At 28.4% G+C, this 24317-nt stretch overlaps 1 protein-coding gene and 3 non-coding genes across 4 annotated transcripts in view; 3 read left to right on the top strand and 1 right to left on the bottom strand.

Moving 5' to 3' along the window:
• Positions 1–22418, bottom strand: part of LOC107438277 (Krueppel-like factor 5) — a 46224-nt gene extending 23806 nt beyond the window's left edge. Inside the window, exon 1 of the mRNA XM_071177280.1 lies at positions 22087–22418. Within this exon, the coding sequence (XP_071033381.1) occupies positions 22087–22203 (117 nt within the window). The 5' untranslated portion in view covers positions 22204–22418. The remainder of the gene's footprint in view (positions 1–22086) is intronic.
• TRNAE-UUC (transfer RNA glutamic acid (anticodon UUC)) lies at positions 19233–19304 on the top strand. Its single transcript has one exon. It is a non-coding gene; the product is annotated as a tRNA-Glu (tRNA).
• Positions 19653–19724, top strand: TRNAE-UUC (transfer RNA glutamic acid (anticodon UUC)). Its single transcript has one exon. It is a non-coding gene; the product is annotated as a tRNA-Glu (tRNA).
• TRNAE-UUC (transfer RNA glutamic acid (anticodon UUC)) lies at positions 20082–20153 on the top strand. The gene has a single exon. It is a non-coding gene; the product is annotated as a tRNA-Glu (tRNA).
• Positions 22419–24317: the final 1899 nt, after the last annotated feature.

The raw sequence follows: 24317 nt of genomic DNA, 5'->3' as shown, positions 1-24317 counted from the left end.
CGCAGGGTACAGCTAGTATATATATATTTTTAGAGTTCTTTTGCCAAGAATGAAAAAAAAAAAAAAACGATATAATACCCAAATTTATATTTACGAGAGTAAATATAAATAGAATTAATAAAAAGAAAAATATATGGGCATCTAACGATTCAGTAATAAGTATGTGATTAAACACATCAAAAGTTGTTTATTTATTAGAGAATGCTACATCTGATATAGGACTACATCTGATGCAAAATGACTATCCAAAACGCCTCTCAAATTTCTTCATGCAATCAAACAGTTTTGGGTTTGTTTACTCTTGGCTTCTTCGGAAGCGATTCGCCACATTTCTACACATTTTTTTCTCCCGTTTCACTGTTGATTTGGTTCTTTTTCAACTTCATTTCCAATCGAGATCCAAAAAATACATATTAAGAGAGGCGATTAGAGAAAACTCTGTATATATGATTAAAGGAAAGTTATAAACCACACATTTTCAAAAAGTGGCACTTTTCCTGAAAATTGCCTCTAGATGACTTAACAAGTGGATGACAGCACATAAACAAGTCGATAACAAGCATTTCGATAACAGCACATAAAAAATATTAGAATGTGCATGAAAATCGTAGTATCTTTTTTAATATCAAAAACGCTCTTGAAAGCCTTTTCCTGAAAATTTGAAAAATTTTTGATGTTGCTTTTAAATTGATTTATGTATCAGGGGTCTGTTTAGAAGAAATTTGGGTCCGTTAACGGATTCTTCACAAAATATCTTTTCATAAAAACGGACCCTTCACAAAATATTTTAACTTTAAAACGGACCCTTCACAAAATATTATAACTTAAAAACGGACTCTTCACAAATTTGTTTATCATTATTGTTTTGCTAATCGAATAAACCCTTCCCAGGAAAGGTGGGGGGGGGGGGCGAAGGAAAGCAGATGCAAACGAACTAAATTTTGTGTTCGGCAGACGCTTCTTCCTTAATTCGTCCGAAATGAATATTCGGCGTTCAGCAGTATAGGCTAAATACCAAATATTTGTATGTTGCATCGCTAATTTAGTAGTTGCAATTGCTGTTTATTTTTTAAAATTTAATTTTTTTAATTATAATTTTACAGTGTTGAGCATAATCTTGTATGCGTTACAATTTAAAAACTCCTTGAAAAAGTTTTTTTGCAATAACGGACCCCATTTACCCAAATTCACAAAAGCGGACCCTGGTTGAAAGAATGTGACTCAACGTTTATTTTATATTCACAAATTACGCGTAATTTTTTTCACAATTTTACAAAAACGGACCTTTCACAAAATGTCTGGACAGACCCCTGTGTATATTATTGTTAAATACGGACGGACAATTTTAAGTCAGCCATGTAGACCTAGCATATACGTCACACGAATTAAGAGTATTCTTCTCATTTGAAACATGATTTTTTTCCAAACGTTTTTTATTCTTGGAAAAATTAGATAGTTGCTAAGTATAGTTAGCATATACAGATGTCATTAAGGCTTTGCTTCAAGTATGAAGCACTTAAACTATGGCTTTTTTAATTTTTTATTTTCCTTTGTGAAAGAGCTTCGAAAACCTAGCTAATTAGAAAACATAACTACTCCTTTAACAAGATAAAAAGATTCAGGCCTTAATTTTAAGGCGTTTTAAGCAAAAACTTGCTGATGACTGACCCAGAGCTCGGAAACACATTTTGAAGTTGGACATCACATTTTTTTAAACTTTCAATTTCAGTTTTTTACCCCCCAAAGAAAATAAAAAAACGGTGATATATAGTGTTTATTTTAAAAGAAAGTTCAAAGCCCCACGCATTCTGTTTGTTGCAAACATAAGAAAACAGGAACAGAGAAAGATCGCCGACCCTTTTTGCATTGCAACATCTGCAGCAGCAGCAGCACACACATATAACGCCATCACCCGTTACACGGCACATTGAAAAGGAATCAATGTCATGGCAGGAAAAACGGACATTTTCCACTCCAATTCAAATTGATCTAAAAAGAACCTGTTGATATTTTGCAGATTTTTGTGGGTGATCTGGCAGTAAGATCAAGGAACTTTCACCTAAAGCAGTGTGGGGGACAGGGTTGCCGAAGAACAGTGTGTAAGAATAAAAAAATATAACCAAAGTAGCCTAGAAGAGAAAGTTCGTTGGCTTTGTACTAATATCAGAGTGATAAATATGCTGTTTGTTGGCATCAAAATCGTTTTAAAAAGTGATATCAAATACGAAAATTTTGACAGAATTTAAATAAGATTTTTGTTAGCATTTATTCTAAAATGGTATGTAGATTTTAAATCTCATATCAATAAGAACGGGAACAGTGAAAAATGTGGATTTTTTAAAATTTTTGTTCTAGGATTTTAACTTATATAATCATAGTTGAAAAAATCATATATTTTTTTTTTTAAAAAAGGAAATATTAATTACGAAAATTTTAACAGAATTTAAATGATATTTTTCATTTATTTATTCTAAAATAGTATGTAAATTTCAAATCTTATATCAATAAGAACGGGAACAGTAAAAATTTGGATTCTTTTTAAACTTTTGCTTCAGGATTTTAACTTATATAATCATTGTTGAAAAAATCAGGAAGGTAAGATTAAAAAAAAAAAAAAAAAAAGTATTAAATACCAAAATTTTGACAAAATTTAAATAAGATTTTTTAAAAATTTATTCTAAAATAGTATATAGAGATTTCAAATCTTTTATCAATAAGAACTTGAACAGTAAAAACGCGGATTTAATTTATCTTTATTTTACGATTTTAACTTATGTATCATAATTTAAAAATCAGAAAAAAAGGAAGACTTTTCATTGGCAACTTAACTGCTTGCTTCGGCGAAATGGAAACGTACCGAAGTGTTTCACAGAATTCAAATAAGAAAATTATTAGTTTTTTTTTTCTTCACATTAGATACATCAAATAGAAAAACTAATACGTATAATACGTTGAACTAGGTATATCAAATAAGAAATTTTTTCCAGAATTTAAGAAAGGATTTTAATTTTTTTGCATTTTACAATTTAAATTTCTATTGCATCTAAGAAAACTTAGAGACATTAAATATTTTGGGATGGAATAACAAATACAATAGAAAAATGGAATATTCAATATTTAAATAAGATAAGATATTTAGTATTTTATGGTTTAATTTTCTATTGTACCGAAGAAAGCTTATACCGAATAAGAAAAGTTAAATAAGATATTTAATTTTTTTTTAATCTACTCTCAGTGAAATAATAGTACATTAAAGATGTAGAGATAGTATATAAAAAAGTAACATAAAATATTTGTTACCGATGACATCGGTGTAAGCTAGGAGATATCAAATAAAATTTTAACAAATTTAATCACTTTTTTTTTTTCATTTTACAATTCTAATTTTCATTGCATTAAAGAAAGATAATAGTTATTTCTATAATTATTATCTTTATATAAAGATAATAATTATAGAAATAATATAAAGATAATAATTAAGGAAAGATTAAAGACTTATCGATATGAATTTTTATTGTAGCAATGAAAACTTGGAACATCAAATATTAATTTTTTCACAAAATTTAAATCAGTTATTTAAAAAATTTGAAAATTTCAATTTTTACTACATCAGTTGAAATTTGGAGAGATCTGATAACAAAGTTTTTACAGAATCTGAAAAAAGATTTTTCTTTTTTCATTTAACAATTCAAATTTCTATTACATCATCGAAAACTTCGAAACATTATATTAAGAAATTTACAAAATAAATTTCCACTGCAACATTGAAAACTTGGAGATAAAATTTCTCAATTGCGGAATTATTAACAGCACTTAGCGAATCAACTTTAATTATTATTATTATTTTTTTAAATATATTAAATTAATTTTCTTTGAGTCTAAAATTAACGCCCAGTAGGTGATAATTCGCCAGATATGGATTGAATATGTGATCCAAAAAAAAAAAAACTATATAGATTTAGGAGGGAGGAAAGAAAATAAATAAAAGTGACAAGACCGGATGAAAACAGAAAAAAAAAATAACAATTGAGGGGGAGAAAGGACATTTTTTTTCCTTGTTATTGTTAGCCATAGTTATTTTGTGGATGAACCAAAACAGCCCCAGAGTAATTCGATTTCTCCCCCACAGACTGTAGTATAAGTAATTGCATGCTGAGCGATCATTGATTGTAATAAAACAACATAGAGGTCATACACAGAAAACAAGCAATAAAATATGATTTCATTCATGATTTTTGTTAATGATAATTTTTAAAAACGCAATATTCTAAAAAAAAAAAAAAAAAAANGGAAATTTAAAAAAAAAAAAAAAAAAAAATACTAAAATCCTTTTATTTGTCTCAAAAATATGCTTAGGGAGGGATGAAGGAAAAAAAGATATCTACGTCAGAAGAAGCAAATTTTTCTGAATAACTGTAATCAGGGTTCCCACCTCAATATATATAATAAAAAAAAATTCCCTGACTTCTTTTTTTAGGTATATCAGGTAAATTTCAATGAAAATCCAGATCATATTTGTTTATGCCATGCAACTTTACATTAGCAAACGTAGATTGTTTTTACTGGTAATGCCAAATGTTAGATTTTGTTAGAATTTTTTTTTTTTAGTGGGATGGGAACATGTCAGTGTCACTAAAATGTGAAATATTTACGACAGATAATTGTAATGGATGCTAGAATTATTTAACTCGAATTTTAATAACTGATTACTAATACAGACAATTCTAAGACCGGTTATTTTAGAGGTATGATATATATGAATTTTCCAGATTTTTGCAAAAAATTGCAACTTTCCCTGATTTCTGGAGTTAAAATAAAATTTCCTGACAATTCCAGGTTTTCTCCCTAACCAGAGGGAGCTCTGAGTGATTGTCTAAGATTTAGCAGGAATAAAAGCAAGAATATATAAAAGGTTGTTATATTAAGATAACGACAGAAATATAACAATACGATCTTCGCCTAACATTCGAACGAGAAGTTCGGCCATCAAATGCGTCCCCTTGTAGTGAAAAGATGAGGATCAAAATTCCATTACCTTCAACCAAAAACAATGTATTTTATATTGTTTCAGTTTTAAATGCATTTTAGTATTTCGAAGGACTTTTTGCCTTTCGTCTTCTGAGTCTGCTCAAAATCTTGTGTTTTTGTCCCTCAGATTTGTGAACATCAAATCTTATAAATAGACGATTAAAATTTTTTTTTTGTTAAGAATAATTATTCCCTAGTAAAGGTTTTACAAATAGGGGAAAAACTAATGATTTTCAAGAGCATCTTATCCTAAATTCATACCTTAGACTAGCGATCCCTAAATTTTTTCGGCTATGGAACCCACAATGATTTAACTTTTAACTTCTTTCGGGGGAACCCCGAATTAGCAAATAAAGTATGTAAGAACAATTTCAAGCGCAGGGGTCTGTCCAGACATTTTGTGAAAGGTCCGTTTTTCGTGAAATTGTGAAAAAATTACTCACATTCTTTCAACCACGGTCCGCTTTTATGAATTTGTGCAAATAGGGTCCGTTATTGCAAAAAAAAATTTTTTTTTCAAGGAGTTTTTAAATTGTAAAGACATACAAGATTATGCTCAACACTGTAAAATTATAATTAAAAAAATTAAATTTTAAAAAATAAACAACAATTGCTGCTTTTAAATTAGAGATGCAACATACAAATATTTGGTATTTAGCCTATACTGCTGAAAGCAGAATATTAATTTCGGACGAATAATGGAAGAATCGTCTGCCGAAGACAAAACTTAATGTGTTTACATCCATCTTTCTTGTTTTCTGCCCTGGGAAGGGTTTATTCGATTAACAAAATAATAATGAAGATAAACAAATTTGTGACGGGTCCGATTAAGAGAAAAATCATTTTGTGAAGGGTCCGTTTTTAAGTTAAAATATTTTGTGAAGGGTCCGTTTTTAAGTTAAAATATTTTGTGAAGGGTCCGTTTTTATGAAAAGATATTTTGTGAAGGGTCCGTTAACGGACCCAAATTTCTTCTAAACAGACCCCTGGAGCGTGTCAACCAATAAAAGATTTTTAAAAATATTTAATTAGAGGAATGGAGTTTTTTCATAGTTTAGTTCATTAGTAACGTTAAATTAAATTATATATATCTGGCAATTGGAATAGGAATTTGCACTTTTGGAGCTGTATCGAATTTTGTTTGAAATTTAGTGAAAATATATAAGCTAAAAATTAAATAAATAAGTCGAATTTTGGCTTTCGTTGAAATGAAAGCTTAAAAAACTGCTATTAACATTATAATGGTTACCAAGGAAACATATTTCTTTTTTTCAAAGCTAATTTAGTAATTTTATTTTGATTTGAAAAAAGTTATGGCAATTATCAATACAGTTTTTCTTAAATGCAGGTCCTTTTCATAATTAATTCAAGATATTGTTATTAGAAGAAGAAGAATTTAAAGAAATTCTATTCTTTTTTCATTTTCAATTAAATTTAATTTTATAAAAAGAATCGAAATATTAAATAAATAATAGATTATTAATGAAATCTAATTATAATTATAGACGTCAAAAATTATTACTGTAAGGTAAAAACAAGTTCGTACTATTGGAACCCTTTTTACCCTTTTGTGGAACCCTAGGGTTCAACGGAACACCATTCGGGAACCACTGCAGTAGAACATTTCAGATTTTTACGAAATATTTTTTCCCGTGGTTGTGAATTAAAGTGGACATTTTTAGAAAATAGAATATTTATCGTTTTATGCATTAACTGAACTCATAATATAAGTTTTTTTATAACAATATGAATATGATATTACAAATTATAAATATTGTCAATATAACCGTTAATATATCTGTTTAAATTATTTATATGTAATAGTCGATAAAATTCTTTTAATTCTAATTTATTAAACAATTAACTTTTTTACCACTTGGAAAAATGTTTTCTGAAACTACGGAAATTCTGTAGCAGTTGGAGGGTATGTTCTCTTCGTTTTCCCATAGTTATAACAATTCTATTCTGAATTGTTCAAAGTCTACCTGTTCTGAATTGTTCAAATTCTAGAATAATAACCTCTGGATACCTTAGAGCCAAAACGCGGATTCTAACAAAACTGTTCATAAAACTAATAAGAACGAGACATTTAAAAATAGTGATATCTAGATATAGATTTTTACTGAAATTTTAAAGTGCTAAAATGACATTTTTCTGCATTTTCCAAGGTCTTCAAATGATGTGTAAAATCTGAAAATCTTCCCCCAACCAGGAAACGAAAATTATATTAATCGGGAAAAAGTGAAAATAACAGTTCTCACCATTAAAAAAAGTACAGTTAAAACTACTTTAAATCGTCTCAGAGAATCCCTCAAAACGTTTATGAGTCAAGTGAACGATTTAATGTATTTCTGGCAACAAAGAGAACACTTTTAGTACCTTTTCGAATGCAATCTATGCAAGATGAGAAAAACTAACACCTTTCAGCAATCTAACTGTGACTGTAATCGAAAGATTCCTACACTTATCTTTGGCGCGAGACACAAAAGAAAGCTTATTGAAAGTATCGCTGTTTTATGATCGGCATGCGTTTTATGTCTCGTATGCGTACTTTCGAATCCAAACGGCCGTGGTTCCGATTGGGAGCCGGAACAGATTCGGCTCTCACGTATTTAATGCACGTTTTATACTTCCTCGATTGGCAACATAGAAAGAGAGGGGGAGAAATACCGTTTGATGGAACAGAAAAAAAGTTCTATTTCGATCGTCGGGAAGAAGAAGATATTAAAAATAGTGTGGGAAAGGCCGAATCGATAAATTTTTATAGTTGGAAAGTAGGCTTTTTCGCCGCGAAAAAAAAGAATGATTTCGGAAGTTCTAAGATGTTTTAAATTGGCGAAACATTGCACTATAAAAAGCACAAGTCTGATCCTAAACTGACTATTATTTAACAAGAGAAACGTTCTCCAAAAAAATATTGAAAATCTCCTCAGTTAGGTAAGACATGCAATGGATTAACTTATAGGAACTACGTAATGTATTCCCAGGGTAATTATTAAGGTTTTAAAGCTAGTTTAAATGTAAATTCCATGAAAACAAAGCCGAGATGGTCATTATTATCAACATTACGGGAAAATAATTCATTTCTATAATGCTCCTATTAAAAAACACTATGCTATGAAAAGAAAATTGTATTTCAGGGGACTAGAATATTCTCTCCTACAACAGGATTATTATTATTATTATAATTTTTTTTTTGGCTCAGACTGGGCTTCTGGAGTCGTAAAGATCTGAATGACTCCGACTCCGGTTAAATGGCTCCTACAGATGAAAAGAAGAAATGAATTCTTTGTTCTTATATGAAAATAAATATTTAGAAATAATGTGAAAAAGACATCGCTTAAATTAATATTGTGACTATTATTTTAATTTTAATTAAAGTATAAAAAATTTAGTCTATTACACTTTCTTACATCTGTAAATAATTAAACTATTAAAAAAGAACACAAAAAGTTATAGAAATTTCGATTCATATCATTGACACGTTCAGTTTACACATGTACAAAATTTATCAACTTTTCGAGGGAAAAAAAAAAACTATAGCTTGATACATATTTATTCCTCAATGTAATGAATCTTTACATTTTAATGATGACCTAAAACTTTCCTAAACCTAATATAAAATCATATTTTATTCTTCATAAAATAATTTTCTTGGGCCAAATATTTTATCACTTAAAATTTTTTAATTCATGACAAAATAATCGAATTGTAATTAAAGTTCTAGAAAGCATATTTATCTAATGACTGGCCCCATTCACCCCCACCCCCCTCCTATGCATGCCATTGGTTGTCGAACTTTTAGAAAAATTCGGAGTCGGCCATTTCAACAACTGTTTTAAGTTACTTTCCAACATCAGATATGACTAAGAAAGTACCTAATAAAAATTACGTTTTGTCCTTTTTTAATAATTATTTTCAATGTACTTCTGAAAGTCTATCAATAGCAATAATGAGATTACAGTATTTCACAATTTTTGGAATGTAAGTCAAAAGCATTTGGAATATAATTACAGCTATATTCATTAAAATAATACTATTTAAAATTACTTTAGGGCCTTTTATACAGCGAAAAATTTATATAATCGCTTATATAATAAATTAAGCATTTAGTCAAAATATACTAAAAAGAACAGGACTAGCTTACATACGCATTAAATTTTTACTAAGATCTTTTATTTTTGAAAATACAAATCCCACTATACTACCGATGGTAGTTCAGTAAATATAAATAAAGGCATATATGAATAGAAAGGTATTAATAAATATCCTTTCTCAATTATAAATATTACACAAAATATTTCTAAGATAAATAAAAGCTATCGCATAATACTAGATATGACTAGTTAACATATGCATTGAATTCCATTAAGATCTTCAATTGCTGAAAAAACATCCGTATAGTAAATATATTAATAAAATAACATTTATTACTGGACTTTCAAAATAGTAAATAATGCAAAATATTTTTCTATGCATTTTTATAATAAGAAAAATATTTTTATGTTAAATGAAAGCTATCACAAACTAGCTACGGTTAGTTAACATATGCATTGAATTTCACTGAGATCTTCAATTGCCGAAAATGTATAGTAAATATATTAATAAAGGAATATTTATTACTATCATTTTAAAATAATGAATAATGTTTAGTTCTATGTATTCTTATGGTGCAAAATATATTTCTATGCTAAATAAAGCTATCGCAAACTTGATACGGCTAGTTAACATATGCATTGAATTCCACTAAGATATTCAATTGTTTAAAAAAACATCCGTGTAGTAAATATATTTATGTTTATGCATTCTTAAAGTGCAAAATATATTTCTATGCCAAATAAAAAGTCTGCATTCAATACAAAATGCAATGATAAATTACTATTTCAGACTTGATTTAGTAAACCTATTTACGTAATCATTATTTATAGGAAACAATTTCATACGTCAGTAGATTGGGTGTTGGCCATGATTTAAATCCTTTCGCATAATATGTCACCCAAGCAAAGTATACGGTTGAAGTTAAATCACAAAGACACCTCCGGATGAGATCCATCATTTAAATAAGAAGACATGCGACACAAATAATCACATTCTTCGCAAATGGTTCAAGGTTCTTCCCCCAAAGATCACACAAGACAAATAGCTTGATTCAATATAATAAATACATCAACACAATTTGATTCGCCCAAAGTGATCAAAGTGAGAAATAGTTAATGTGGGTTTCAGAGTGTTTATATTTTAATCGATGACGTTAGTGTGATCTGTATTTTTAGAAATTGAAGATCTTAGTGGAATTGAATTCCAAGTGACAGATTGATAAGAGCTTTTCTGAGGTTCTTCGCTTAGGAAAATGAAAAAGCCAGTTTCAAGTGCTTTAAACTCAAATGAAATCTTCAATTTTACACCAGATTTATTATTGTTCTTGTAAAAAAAGCGATCAGGTTTTAAAGCGAGGAAGTTGTTTAAATATTTTTTAAAAGAAGATTAAATTAAAATAAATCAATAAAATACCACCGACTCATTGAATTGCTCATTGTATATTTTTATGAATCCAAATCAATGCAATGTTGGAGTAACTTTTCAAATGCTGAAAGAAAATTTAGATCGCAAATCCCCCTTTTTTTTATTGATATGCTGCACTATATCCATATTCATAGCTGGCTTGTTAATATGCAGAACTAAGAATTCACGAACAACTGCTAATAATTCCCTTGTTAAAAATAGCATGCTTTCAAAATCTGAAATTCATAAATTATCTAAATGCCTTTTTTCCCTCACAAAATGGTTGAACTTTAACTTATCGTTTCAAAACAAAATATATTATTGAATTAATGGGAGAAAATAAGTATGAAAGCAGCTGTTTTGAGAAAATGAAAATGACATTTAAAGTTCGAGAATGTGAATACTCAATCCATTTTTTCAGACCAAAAATCCATTGAAAATATATTTATTTTCGAATATTTTCAGCATTAAATGAGAATGTCGTGGTTCAGAAAATTAATTTTATTATCTTACTATATTATTCATATATTTTTGATTAGTTATCAATCAAGCTATTTGTATAAATATGACTGATTGCTCAATTGTTTATAAGGTCTAACTATTCAGAAGCTAATTTAGTGTTTACTCTGCTATCAAGAACCATTTGATTGATTGATTGTTTAAATGAACTAACTATTTTGAAATTCATCGAAGATCTTTGCACTGATATCACGATACCAATAACTATTTGACGTTACCATTGTTGACTCTTCATTAGGACAAACTATTTTGATACTAATCGAGAATTTTTAACAATGATATCAGGAATGGTACGCTCGAGTAAAATAGAGGACATCTCCATTTCAAAGCCGGAAAAAAAATGATTAAAAAATTATTTTGATATCCTCTATGGTCTAATTCTAAATCAATAACAAAAAGGACGAAACATTTCCGGCAGAAAGTCATCGACGGCTTCCTATTTTATTTTATTCGACACTTACATTTTATGAATGAATTATTATGATATTTGATTTGCGAATTGAATTAATAAAAAAAAGAAAAGGAAAATGAATTCCAGCGTGAAATCGTTTTCTAAGAAACAATTATTTGATCTAAGTTCATTGCCAGATTCAACAGCGATAGAATAACGTAACTCTGATTTCAACCAATCACAATCATATAATATGAAATCGTCTGCGCTGTGAAAGAGGAGTCATTTTCTTAAAGTGCGCCCTGAGAAAGATCATTCTTAAATTGAGGATGTCATCTGCCTTGATTACGATAAATGAAAAGCTTTAGTTGTCTAATAAGGAAACAGATTCAATTATAGAATAATATTCTTTTTACTCAATTAAAAATCGTTTTCTCGAGGAAAACTTTTTTACTCTTTTCACTAAACGGTAATAAGTGAAAAGTTTCACAAGCGGTCTCTTTGAAAGGGATATCACTATCGGCATAAATACGTACATATTTTATCTCAACAGGTTTCCAGTTACAAGCAAACAGAACATAAAGTATAAAAAGTAGCTATATTTTCATACTTTCGTAATGATGAAGTTAACACTTAATCAGTCTAATTTTTTACTATTGTAAGCTATTGAGACACATATAAAAATGTCGAAAAATTAAAAAACAAAATATTTCCTTCTAAAATCACAGACATATCAAGAAGAAATTTCCCGTCACAAATTATTTTACCCTAAAAAAAGACCCTTTACAAATTTTCTTATTGTAAAGTTGTATTCTTACGACTTCTTTTTTGTGTTCGGTTGAGTCAATGACGTCTTTATTTATAGTTTTAAAATTACAGTTCTATAAAAGACATGGTTCTTGTTTCCATCTTTCACACTCATTAATTCCATATAATCTCAAAAGTAAAATTTTTTATGAAAGAATCCAAATCTGTGACATTTTAGTTAAAGAAATTTAGTATATTTTTCAGATTCGCGAAAATGGGGTATTGGACATACTCCTGGTTTTTCCTATTTTTTACAAAATCGGCATAACAGAATCCCAGTTTCACTAATTTACTAAATTATGAATAAGGTTTTTACGATTTCTCGAAAATCAGGACCTTTTACAAATAATCTGGTCCTTAAACACAAATTATCTGTTCTTTCTTATAATCTTCACGTGTTATTACATTAGCAAATGAACAAAATATACGTAAAGTAAACCTATTTGAGTCGAAACACCATCGATTTGTCATAATTATTTGTTTTTCTCAAGTTCCCATTAAATGAGCATAACTGCATCCAGAAAAAAGAAACATGATTCCTACAATATACAGCTATAAGCGTTATTCTATAATGTCTTAGATTATGAATACTTAATCCTAAATCCAGAAATATTTAATCTAAGCTAGGAAGTATTTATCCTCATGATAAAGTTCAAATTGTAACCAATATGTCAATTAATTAATAAATATTTCGAAGGACATAAGAATACTTAAGATTTTGAGAAAAACATCTAATTTTTTAACTTCACTAAAAAAAAAGAGAGAGAGAGAGAGAGAGAAATTTCGGGGAAAAAAATGGCGCAATTATTTAAATTCAGATAATAGTAAACGAATGTAATAAGGAAATAATATGAAGGTCACTTAAATGGATTGTGAGGTAATTATCTCTTTATATTCGTAAATATCATGGCAAATATCATACTACTTTAATAGAATAGTTTATGTAAAACATAAAAACAAAATAAATACAATGAAAATAAAAATGCAATAGGCATCATCAATATTTTATCGTTTGCGTAATGTTAACAAACAGGATCAATCTTTGAAAAACCCAACTCCTGCAATTATCGTTTGAGAATGGAGTCCATTCTTCTGACGTAATTATGTGCATATTTCTCTTTAAAGCTCATTTTGTGTTAACAATTTTAAGAGCAAAAAATACTTCCGTTGTATTTGCGTGATTATTAGGGGTCATTTAGCAGAGCAATTTTGTATTGAGACTCAAACAGAATGGGGAAGTAATAAAAGATGTTTGTAAACTCATATTGAAATGATTTATACATTAATGATTGTGTATCAAGAGAATATTAAAAGAAACTGCGGTTAGCAATCACATTTACACGAATGTTTATTTGAGATTTCATTCATTATGAATGTTTGAGTAAGTTCAACTGATAGATTATTGTAAATAAGCAAATTTTACAACACAAGGAAACGAACGATAACAGCAAAATTACATAATATTCTAGGTTCGAATTATTTTATGAGAAATCCTAAATTACCGGAAATGACTAAAATTTTTGTTTATTGTGTTTAAATTTAAATATTCAATCTATATTTAATATTTAAGTTCAAACTATTCTTACAATGGGATACCTGTAAATGATGTAGGGTGGGTATCTCGATCCTGATTAAATGTTGTAACGTGGCAATTGTTTACGTTAGCAACTGTTCTTTCAATTTTATTTAGCCAAGTCCGTCAAGTATTAATTCTGTTAAGTGACACATTCTAAATTTTTTCACAAAGATTCTTTCTCTAAGATTCCAATTCTTTCACTATGTATTTATACAGACTTAACACAAAGACAGACATGAAGTCACGTGAAACATAAACAAACTAATTATGCATCGAAGTTGTCAGGTACGCAAATCATCAATTAGTATTTTCTACTACAATGTACAAATTTTATAATAGTTACTACTGTTAGTTGCTGGGTTATTTGAGGGCGGTTTCCAATTAACTATAATTTAAGTGTGGTGCAGTTTTATTCCAAAATTAACGGAACAATTGCTGAAATATTTTAAATTATTAAACGTTTTGAAAAATCTACAATTAGTCAAGACTTTCCACTTAAATGAAAATCATTAAAATCTGCGAATAAATCTAAATTTTAAAAAATTCCATATATTGTAGCGTAGGAGTAACTTCTTAAACATCAAAAACTTAGAACACAAATTCATGTACTTTTTTTTCATGAAAACTATTGACTTTTTTTTTCTTTTCATATAGGTGCTTTGCGGCAGTTTCAGAATTGGGTACTTGAACAACTCGAGAAGAATACTTGCTGAAAAAATCACATGGATGCGTCAAATCATGTAGTTGTGCATGACGTGTAAACATTTCAACTATTAGGCTTGGTTTATTATCACGCTAATAAAATTTTTGGATCAGATTTAAATTACACCACGCATTTTTCAAGTAAGTCTGTGTAGTGGAGATTAAAAAAAAATAATATAATAAATAAAAGCAAATAAGTTTAGTTTTTTGTTAGTAAACAATTTTGAAGGCTGAGTAAAAAGGGCTATTTATAAAAATAAAATGAATAATCTGAAACATTTAATTCTAAATAGTTGAAACAATAGGTAATTAATTATTAGTATGGCTTTTGAATTAAAAATTTTTTCTAACCAAGTCATCTATATTAGGATTATTTATTAATGTTCAAACTAAATTATGCATTTTAGGAGCATATTAGTTCTGCTTGAAAGATATTTTGACTTTTTATTATGTTCATAACATTTGTCTGAAGTATGTGTATAAGCAAACCTACAACAAAATTTAAAGAGTCAATCGTGTCTGGAAAATGTGTTGTTGGTAAAATTTTCCAAAATTGAGTAGATGAGTTTTTTGAGAATTTTGAAAAAAGTTCTTCATTTTTTATCGTTTTTGCGTACCACTGCAAAAAATTACGCTTTGCCACACAGTAATGTGAGTTAATAATTCATAAGCTAAATATATTGTTGTTCTATTAAGCCCTAAAATATATTAAAGCGTTTTTCAACAATTGTGAAAAGCAGAATGGATTTTATCAACATTTCTGTTCTGAGAAGAAAAAAAAAAAGTTAAACAATCAGGAAGCCATTTTCATAAAACATTTCATGCTGGTACAAGTTAGCAGCATTTTAGTTGTGATGTTAGGTGTTAAGCATTTAGTTAAGGTGTTAAGCTAATATAAAACATTCATGCTGGTACAAGATAGCAGCATTTTAGTTGTGATGTATTTCCGATACAGAAAAGGTGTTAAACTTTTTAAAACATTTTTATTTAAATTGTGCCATTATTCTCTGTGAGGATTTTATTGAAATTGTACAATAAACAACTAATTACAACAAACCATGATTACCGATATACATTCGAATAACATTCTGATCTGTGTTACTCCACTTGTGTTTGGCAACATCTCGGGCGTTACCGCGGGAAAAAAGAAACATTGGAGAAAGTTCTCTTTAAAAAAAAAGAGAAAAAGACGGAGTTTCTGTTTAGTGTTGTAGGTGACAATGGTGTTCTTTGTTAGCGAATAATGAACATGCGTTCTCATTTGTCCGTCACACGGGAACGGAAGCGATACGGTCCGCCCTCAATTTGTAACCTGAACCGGCCAGTCATCCTGAAAGATTGGCTAAGAATAGACCCCCCCCCCAATTTACTTATGAATCGACATTCATCTTCCAACTATTTATTTCTTTATTGTAGTAACTTCATATTATAACATTGAAAAAAGTGTCAAAAAATTCAATCCTTCACATTTTGTGAATAAATTACACATAGTTGGATATTGCTTTCTATGTTAAATAATGACGAATCGAAAAGATGTTTTAAATGGAATTTTTTATTTTTAACTTCCACAAGACAAACGATTATAATTTAATAAAACAACACAATATCACAGTAATAAGTTTGACTATTTTGTTTTTCATACTAGCTTTAAAATCGTAGGTGTTTATTCCAATAAGTAGCCCCCAATTTTTGTACTGCTTTGGAATAATTAATTTTCACAATATTACGTTATTTTAGTGCTTCCCACCCCCAATTTTTGTACCACTTTGGAACAATTAATTTTCAGAGTATTACGTTATTGTAGAGTTTCCCACCCCCAATTTTTGTACCGCTTTGGAACAATTAATTTTCACAGTATTATATTATTGTAGTGTTTCCTACCAACAATTTTTGTACAACTTTGGAACAATTAATTTTCAATGTATTACGTTATTGTAGTGTTTCCCACCCCCAATTTTTGTACCGCTTTGGAACAATTAATTTTCACAGTATTACGTTATTGTAGTGTTTCCCACCCCCAATTTTTGTACTGCTTTGGAACAATTAATTTTTACAGTATTACATTATTGCAGTGTTTCCCAAACTTATGACTTTCGTGTACACTTTCTCAATTTTTCGTAATACTGTGTACCATTAATAAAAAATGAATGTATTTTTTACTATAAAAGAATAGCACAAAAGTTAAAAATCACATCTGGCTGCTGACACCACTAATTCTGCAAAAAATAGCCAATAGAAAAATACGTATCGTAAATTTTCATGTCTAGCTTTGTTTATAAAATAAAATTTGTTGAAATTTTAGTTTGTTGCAAGATGCATAAGAACGCGTACCCCGCTAAACTGTTCCCGTACCCCTGGGGGTACGCGTACCACACTTTGGGAAACACTGTTTTTGGAAGGAAAAAAAAAGTATCCCCTTTAAAGTTTTGATTTGTTCTAATTATGCTTATTTTTTTCGCCACTTGAATGGCAAAACTCTTTAAATAAACTTTTTCACTTTCTACAACTTCTACACCTAATTTTGTGAATCCTGACTATTTACACTGGAGTACCACAGGATATTTTGAGGGGCTGACGAAAGAAAAAAAAAAAGGAAGAAAGAATACAGCAAAAGGGGGGACGTTATCAGTTTGTCGTTCTCCATCCAGAGGTCAAAAGCAGCCCTCTCTCAGAATATTGGCGCCAAACCACGCCCACGCATTATGCATTCCAACACAAAATGGAACTATTTGCTTGCACATTCCAAGCAACAATCGTGAACGACTTTTATAGTATTGACTTTATATCGATTGAGAATTTCTTTACATTCAATGAGTTAGAAGTTTGAAAAGCTCTTTGACAATCGGTAGCTCTTAGCCATCTTTCGGATACGTCTAATTCATTATGTTTGACAAGCTTAGAAAAAGATGCCTATCTCAAATAAATTATATCAAATAACGTATAAAAGCTTTTAATTAAAAATGTAGCAAAATGTTAACAGCAATTTATAAAATAAATTGCTTGTAACTAAAAAATCGATAGTAAAATACTCGATATTCAATTAAGCGAATTTAATTAGATGAGTTGGTTTCGAAGTAACCCAACCTAACGTATATTAGTGAAATATTTAAGGGTAATTTTATTTCTCATAAATAAATATATAATTGGGAAAATATTATTCATAATTATATATTCGTGTATGATTTTTATATTTTATTAATATATAAGATATACATTGTTTAATCTTTTAAAGGAAATATTTTGTGTAATTTTAATTTCCACCCATAAATATGATGTAACAAAAAATATTAACTTTAATAAATTTCGTGTTTTATTTAATTTTCTATCAATTTGCAATGACAAAATAAAAATAATGATTTTAGTAAAAAAAATTTTCTACTAATAAATACGTTACAGGAAAAAATTAACTTAATTTTATTTTGCATTTACAAACATTGGAAAAATATAATTTGTAATGATATATTTTTTGTATGATTTTTATATTTTATTAATATATAAGGAACTACTTTTCTTAGATTTTATTTTAAATAAATATTTTGTGTAGTTTTAATTTCAATCCATAAATATGCTGCAACGAAAAATACTAATTTTAATAAATTTTGTGTTATTTAATTTTCTATCAATTTGCCATGACAAAATAAAAACAATTTTCGTAAAAAAAAAATTTCTACTAATAAATACGTAACAGGAAAAAATTAACTTAATTTTATTTTGCATTTACAAACATTGGAAAAATATAATTTGTAATGATATATTTTTTGTATGATTTTTATATTTTATCAATATATGAGGAATACGTTTTTTAGATTTTATTTTAAATAAAAAATATGTGTAGTTTTAATTTCAATCCATAAATATGCTGCAACGAAGAATATCAATTTTAATAAATTTTGTATTATTTAATTTTTTATCAATTTGCTATGACAAAATAAAAATAAAATAATGATTTTAGTAAAAAAAAATTGCTACTAATAAATACGTTACAGGAAATTAACTTAATTTTATTTTGCATTTACAAACATTGGAAAAATATAATTTGTAATAATATTTTTGTATGATATTTACATTTTATCAATATATAAGGAACACATTTTTTAGATTTCATTTTAAATAAATATTTTGTGTAGTTTTAATTTCAATCCATAAATAATAACGAAAAATACTAATTTTAATAAATTTTGTGATATTTTATTTTCTATCAAGATGCTCTACAATTATGCGATTTATATCCAGCAAAAAAAAAATTCTTCTAGTAATTTTTTTTAAATCAATAAATACTTTACAGGGCAAAAATTAACTTATTTGAACAATCGTGTAATTTTAATTTCCACCAATAATTTATTTTATTCAAAACCAATGCTATTATACATTATTAGAACATTAAAAAAAAAACATTTACATACACAAAATAATAATATTGCATGCTAACATATGTGATTTTGGAAATTTACCTTAATGGAAAAGATTTATGTGTCACACTAGATAATTTTTTAAGATTCTTAATAAGTCTTAAAATAAAAGTAAACAAAAATTAGCCTTCGGAGTTGGAATCAAAATCGGCGTATGAGTACGAAATTATTTTAAATTCAAAGCAACTGTAATTAGAAAAATGATATAAAAAATAAATATAGACTAATTTACTTCAAAAAAAGAATGAAAAAAAAACTCTTTTAGCAATTAAAGAATTACTAATCCATTCCTTCTGTGTCCCATGTGGTCTAGTGGTTAGGATTCGTGGCTTTCACCCACGCGGCCCGGGTTCGATTCCCGGCATGGGAAACCTTTTATTGTTTTTTTCTATTAAAATATTTTTGTCACGTTATGTAATGAAGGCATGAAGATAGTAATTAAAAAGTCAGACCCATGAAATGTTTTTTTTTCTTAAAAAACAAAATTAATAGAATTATAGAAAACATCAAAAACGATTCAATCATTGACCTTCGAGTGCTTCACTCAGCTCCGTGTTGCAGCGCAAATTGTTAATAAATGAAACTATCTTCCCGTGTTTTTGGACACAAGTGGTCATTGAAGACAATATCATAATTGACAGAAAACTAATTAAAAGTTAGTAGTTCATTTTTCAAAGGCCTTATAGTTAAGCTAGCGCAAAAGTTTACAGAGAGTGACTCCCATGTGGTCTAGTGGTTAGGATTCGTGGCTTTCACCCACGCGGCCCGGGTTCGATTCCCGGCATGGGAATCTTTTTATTGTTTTTTTTCTATTAAAATATTTTTGTCATGTTATGTAATGAAGGCAAATATGAAGATAGTAATAAAAAGGTCAGACACACGAAATGTTTTTTTAAAAAAAAAATTTAAAGAATTATAGAAAACATCATAAACGATTCAATCATTGACTTCCGAGTGTTTCACTCAGTTCCGTGTTGCAGAGCAAATTGTTAATAAATAAAACAATCTCCACATGTTTTACGAACTGTACTTGGACATAACTTGTTATTGAAGACAATATAATAATTGACGGAAAACTAATTAAAAGTTAGTAGTTCATTTTTTAAAGGCTTTATAGCTAAGTTAGCAAAAGTTTACAAAGAACGACTCCCATGTGGTCTAGTGGTTAGGATTCGTGGCTTTCACCCACGCGGCCCGGGTTCGATTCCCGGCATGGGAAGCTTTTTGATTTGTTGTCGTAGCTTTGACATATAAAGGTGTTTTCAAAGTAAAGACCATATAATAATTAAAAAGATATTATTTTTTTAAAGCTACGTTACTATGTTATAGTTACTATATTTTTTATGCTATATTAATTTCCATTAAAATGTGTACTTACTTTAAAATTCAGAAATATAATTGTGTTATTAAAATAAAATTTTGTTTTGAAGATTGTGTAATAAAACCAGGAATTATCAAAATTTTAATTGCCATTTGCTTATTTATTTACTTTTTTTGGCGAAAAAAAAACAGACACACTGACTAATTTTTATTTTTATAAGTTAATAAACATAATAAAAAGGCATTAAGTTACTATTTTGTCCTTTGGTTGCATTCTGACAAATCCAAAAGAAATTTTTTATTTGCTTAGGCTTAAACATACTATCATATTTGCTGCTTTTTACTTTATTAGTGAAACATTTTAAATTTTACATTTAAAGTGAAAGCAAAATTTATGCAAAGTGTATTTTTTGTGTTTATAAATTTAATTTAAAATGATTCTGAACACCACTTCTTATAAATAACATAAACGTATGTATAAATGTATACTAATAATAATTACGTATTCATTATTTTAGGTTCTTACAAATCATAAAAATATATTTCAGCAAATAACTGTGATTCAACTTTTATTTTATAACCACTGTGAAAAATCAACTCCGGAAAAATTAAAATTTGCCAATGCACACTTTTTGCGATAGGTAAACACTCTTCTTTAAATAACTTGCATTTACTTTTACTTATGAGAAGTTGATTTATTTAAGAGTAGTAGTCAAAATAATTGAAATTGAAAATCTAGTATTAGAAAATGTTTCTAATTTTTTCTACCACTTTAAGCACCATCTATAATAATCGAATAGCAGTCTTTGTTTATCTGAAGTGATAAGCAAAATAATTTTCTAAATTCGTCACCCATGAATAGAATATGATTCATTAAAAAGTATTATATATATTGAAGTATTTTTATTATGCATAATGATATATCCAGAAATAAAACAGGGTGGCCATAAACTCTGAAAAAAAAATTTCATAATTTATCAAATTTTCTTGATTTTTGTAACCGTTGGCGAAATTTTATTATTAATTTTGCAATTATGGCTTGCTTTTTAATTAATAATAAATAAAAAACCGAAAAAACCTAGACAAAAGTTGTTGCATCAGAGAATAGAAAAAAAAAATTATTTCTTTTTAATTTGTGAGTTCCTTTTTTCTTTTTGCCTACTACTTAAATTACGCAAAATATTTTATTTTAAGTCTCTTAATTACTTTCGGTGTTACCTTTATTATTATTATAATTTTTTTCACAATGTCAAGCAAAATCCATGGACTACACGTAACGGATAACCTACCTAATACATGTACCTATGAATGATTGGCTATTCAGGGATGTAAGCTTTTGGTAAAAAAAAAAAAATTAAACTAAGAATTAGAAGAAGAAAATTAACAGGTGCATATTCGCCAGTTGCAACCGAGCAAATATTTTAAAAATAAAATGCAAATTTTTTTGCAATATAAAAATAAATCGTAACAAAATGGTAAAATTAAGGGGAAGAACGGTTTATGCCCATTTTTCAAATTGGATAGCCAACTGTGTTATATTTTGAGGATTACTTAGTTTAAACTAATTAATAGCGAAAAAAATCAGTTCTCCCCGAGAGTTATTGCAAAGTAAAGATGGTGAAAACTCCCTTCCTCTTTACGCGTAAATTGTTTTTTTTTAAAATAACTCTGCTAGGTTGTTTTTTCTTTAACGAATCAGCTTTTATGAACATAAATCGCTCTTCCTCGTTGTCTTTACATGCAAACAAACAATTTCAATAATTTAACTAAATCTACTAAACTGACAATTTTAGTCAAAATTGTTAAAAAGAAATACCAATAAATTGTTTTACCTTCAAAGCAGTATTCGATGGAGCTTGGAAGACGGTGCAACTCCTATAAGAACAATCTGGTACTATTTGATCTTCTTCAAAAACATTATCCTGTAAAAAATAGAACTCTTTTTCCATAACTTTAGAACTAACACCTTGCTCTAGCGCACAAAAACCATAAACAGCATTAGATCCGCGGCTCCTGATTTTTTTCGCGCGTTAGCACCATTTATTCAACAGAAACGTTCTTGTTCTTGCGACTCCCTCAAAAACGAAAGAACAAGTGTGTGTGTGGAGGATTTCTTCAATGAAATCCGACTCCTCGTTTAAACGCTTTGGCCCCGCCCCTTTACTGTGACGTATAATTCCCCGCGTGCTTTTGTGTTGTCCCGCTGGGCTTTTTTTTATTTTTTTATAGAATGTTTAGATCCCTGCGGTGGAAGAAGAATTTGACGGACGAGGGAAGGGGGGGATCTAACTTGTAGTAGGGAACTTAGGAAACCAGGAATTTGATGAGTGAAGAAGATCGCCAGTTTTTTTTTTTTTTTTTGGACATAGCTCAAATTTTATGTTTAAGGAAATGGGTATATGATTTAATTTTTAAGCAAATTACTATTCGATGATTAACAATTTATGTCATTGTGGCATAAACAAAACATCATGATATGTATGCATATTTTGTTTCTTTCAAATAAAAATGAAATAATGCCGCCAGCTTTCATCTTAATTTTTTTTAAAAAAGATTTATTTTAAGCAGTTTTTAGGAATAAAAAGAGTCAAAAATACTTTTTTCATCGATAAAAGTAAAAAGCTGGTAGCAAAAAGATTGCATTACTTCATTTATTTTAAGAATATTAAACAATCACTGACTGACCCCCAAAGATTGATATGGAATCTTATATGCTTGCTGTGCTAACCATGCTCACTGCTAAGTTAAACATATTTGAAATATGTCCTAGCGTAAAGTCTTAAGAATTGAATTCAGCTATTAATATAACTAATTTCTCTTCAAAAAATTAAACTTTTCAGTTTATAATTAGTGACAATGAGAAAAAAACTTTCATTCAGAAGTTTGTAAACACGTGCGTTTACGCTTTCATACTTATGACAACTCAAGCGCTTGATATTTCAGCCCTTTGTTGATAACTTGAAACAGAAATGAGAACTTTCTTGGTAAGAGAAATAAAATATGTATACATCGATTGCATAATATAGTATCATCAGTATATCACTTTCGTCAAGTTCGGTCCGCAAAAGTACATCTCATTTTACAACAGTGCCAAATGTTCTTTTATTAAAGAAAATGGTTGAGTACTTACCTTTTAACTCAATGGTAATGTCCCAGCTGAAGGAGACACAGTATATAAGGAGTAAAAGAGAAAGTGCATACATATTTAAGCTTATATCGAAAGTATTCAAAAGAACTAACAATAGCGGTACATGTAATGTTTACAGTTTAAAAGAAATTTAAAAAAAAAAAGTAAAATTAAAAATTAAAAAAATTCGAAGCAACTTCTGCATCATTGTATAATAAAGCATGTAGCGTGTTTTATCACGGACAAAATTTTTCGGTAGACCCAATACTGTCTGACTAGCTAGATTACTTAAAACTTAACTGGAGCTCAGTACCTGATGACAATATGAGCTTCAGTTGTTTCGTGATTGCTGCTCGGAAATTTCAACATTTTTTTTCCTTCAAATTTCGACCTCTTTCCAATTATGTAGAGAATTCAAATCTTAACGGGAGTATTGAACTTGCTAACAATATTAGTTTTAATTGTTTCCTGAGTTTAATTGCTAAAAGAATTTATCTTCAATAGTCGAATCGTTATTCTAGATTTTGACCACTTTCAGGGTGACTAGAGTGCTCAAATTTAGAAAAAATCCTCTGACTGAATATGATTACTACAGTTTTTGATTAATTTAACTAACAGTAAATTTTCTCAATTTTATGAAGTATAAGCAGCTTCCGAGAAATAAATCATCCATTAAAAATTAATTTTTAAATATTAACAAAATTATTTTTAAAGAAACAGCAGGACATTAATTTTTTTTTTGCTTTTTTTAAAAGTTATTAAAAACGTAATTTCTGTAAAATATTTTATAGAGTGGTAAAGAAAGGAAAACAAAACTTCCAGAATGTTCAGTAAATTTGCCAACATTTTAAATTCCAATATGACTATAATACAGTGATTCTCAACCTTTTTTTGGGGGGGGGGCGGCACGCTTTAAACGATTTCGAAATTTGACGG

The sequence above is a fragment of the Parasteatoda tepidariorum genome, chromosome 1, assembly GCF_043381705.1.
Source record: "Parasteatoda tepidariorum isolate YZ-2023 chromosome 1, CAS_Ptep_4.0, whole genome shotgun sequence".
NCBI classification, from domain to species: domain Eukaryota; kingdom Metazoa; phylum Arthropoda; class Arachnida; order Araneae; family Theridiidae; genus Parasteatoda; species Parasteatoda tepidariorum.
The sequence above is the reverse complement of the archived record's forward strand: the minus strand, read 5'-3'. Positions and strand labels throughout refer to the sequence as shown.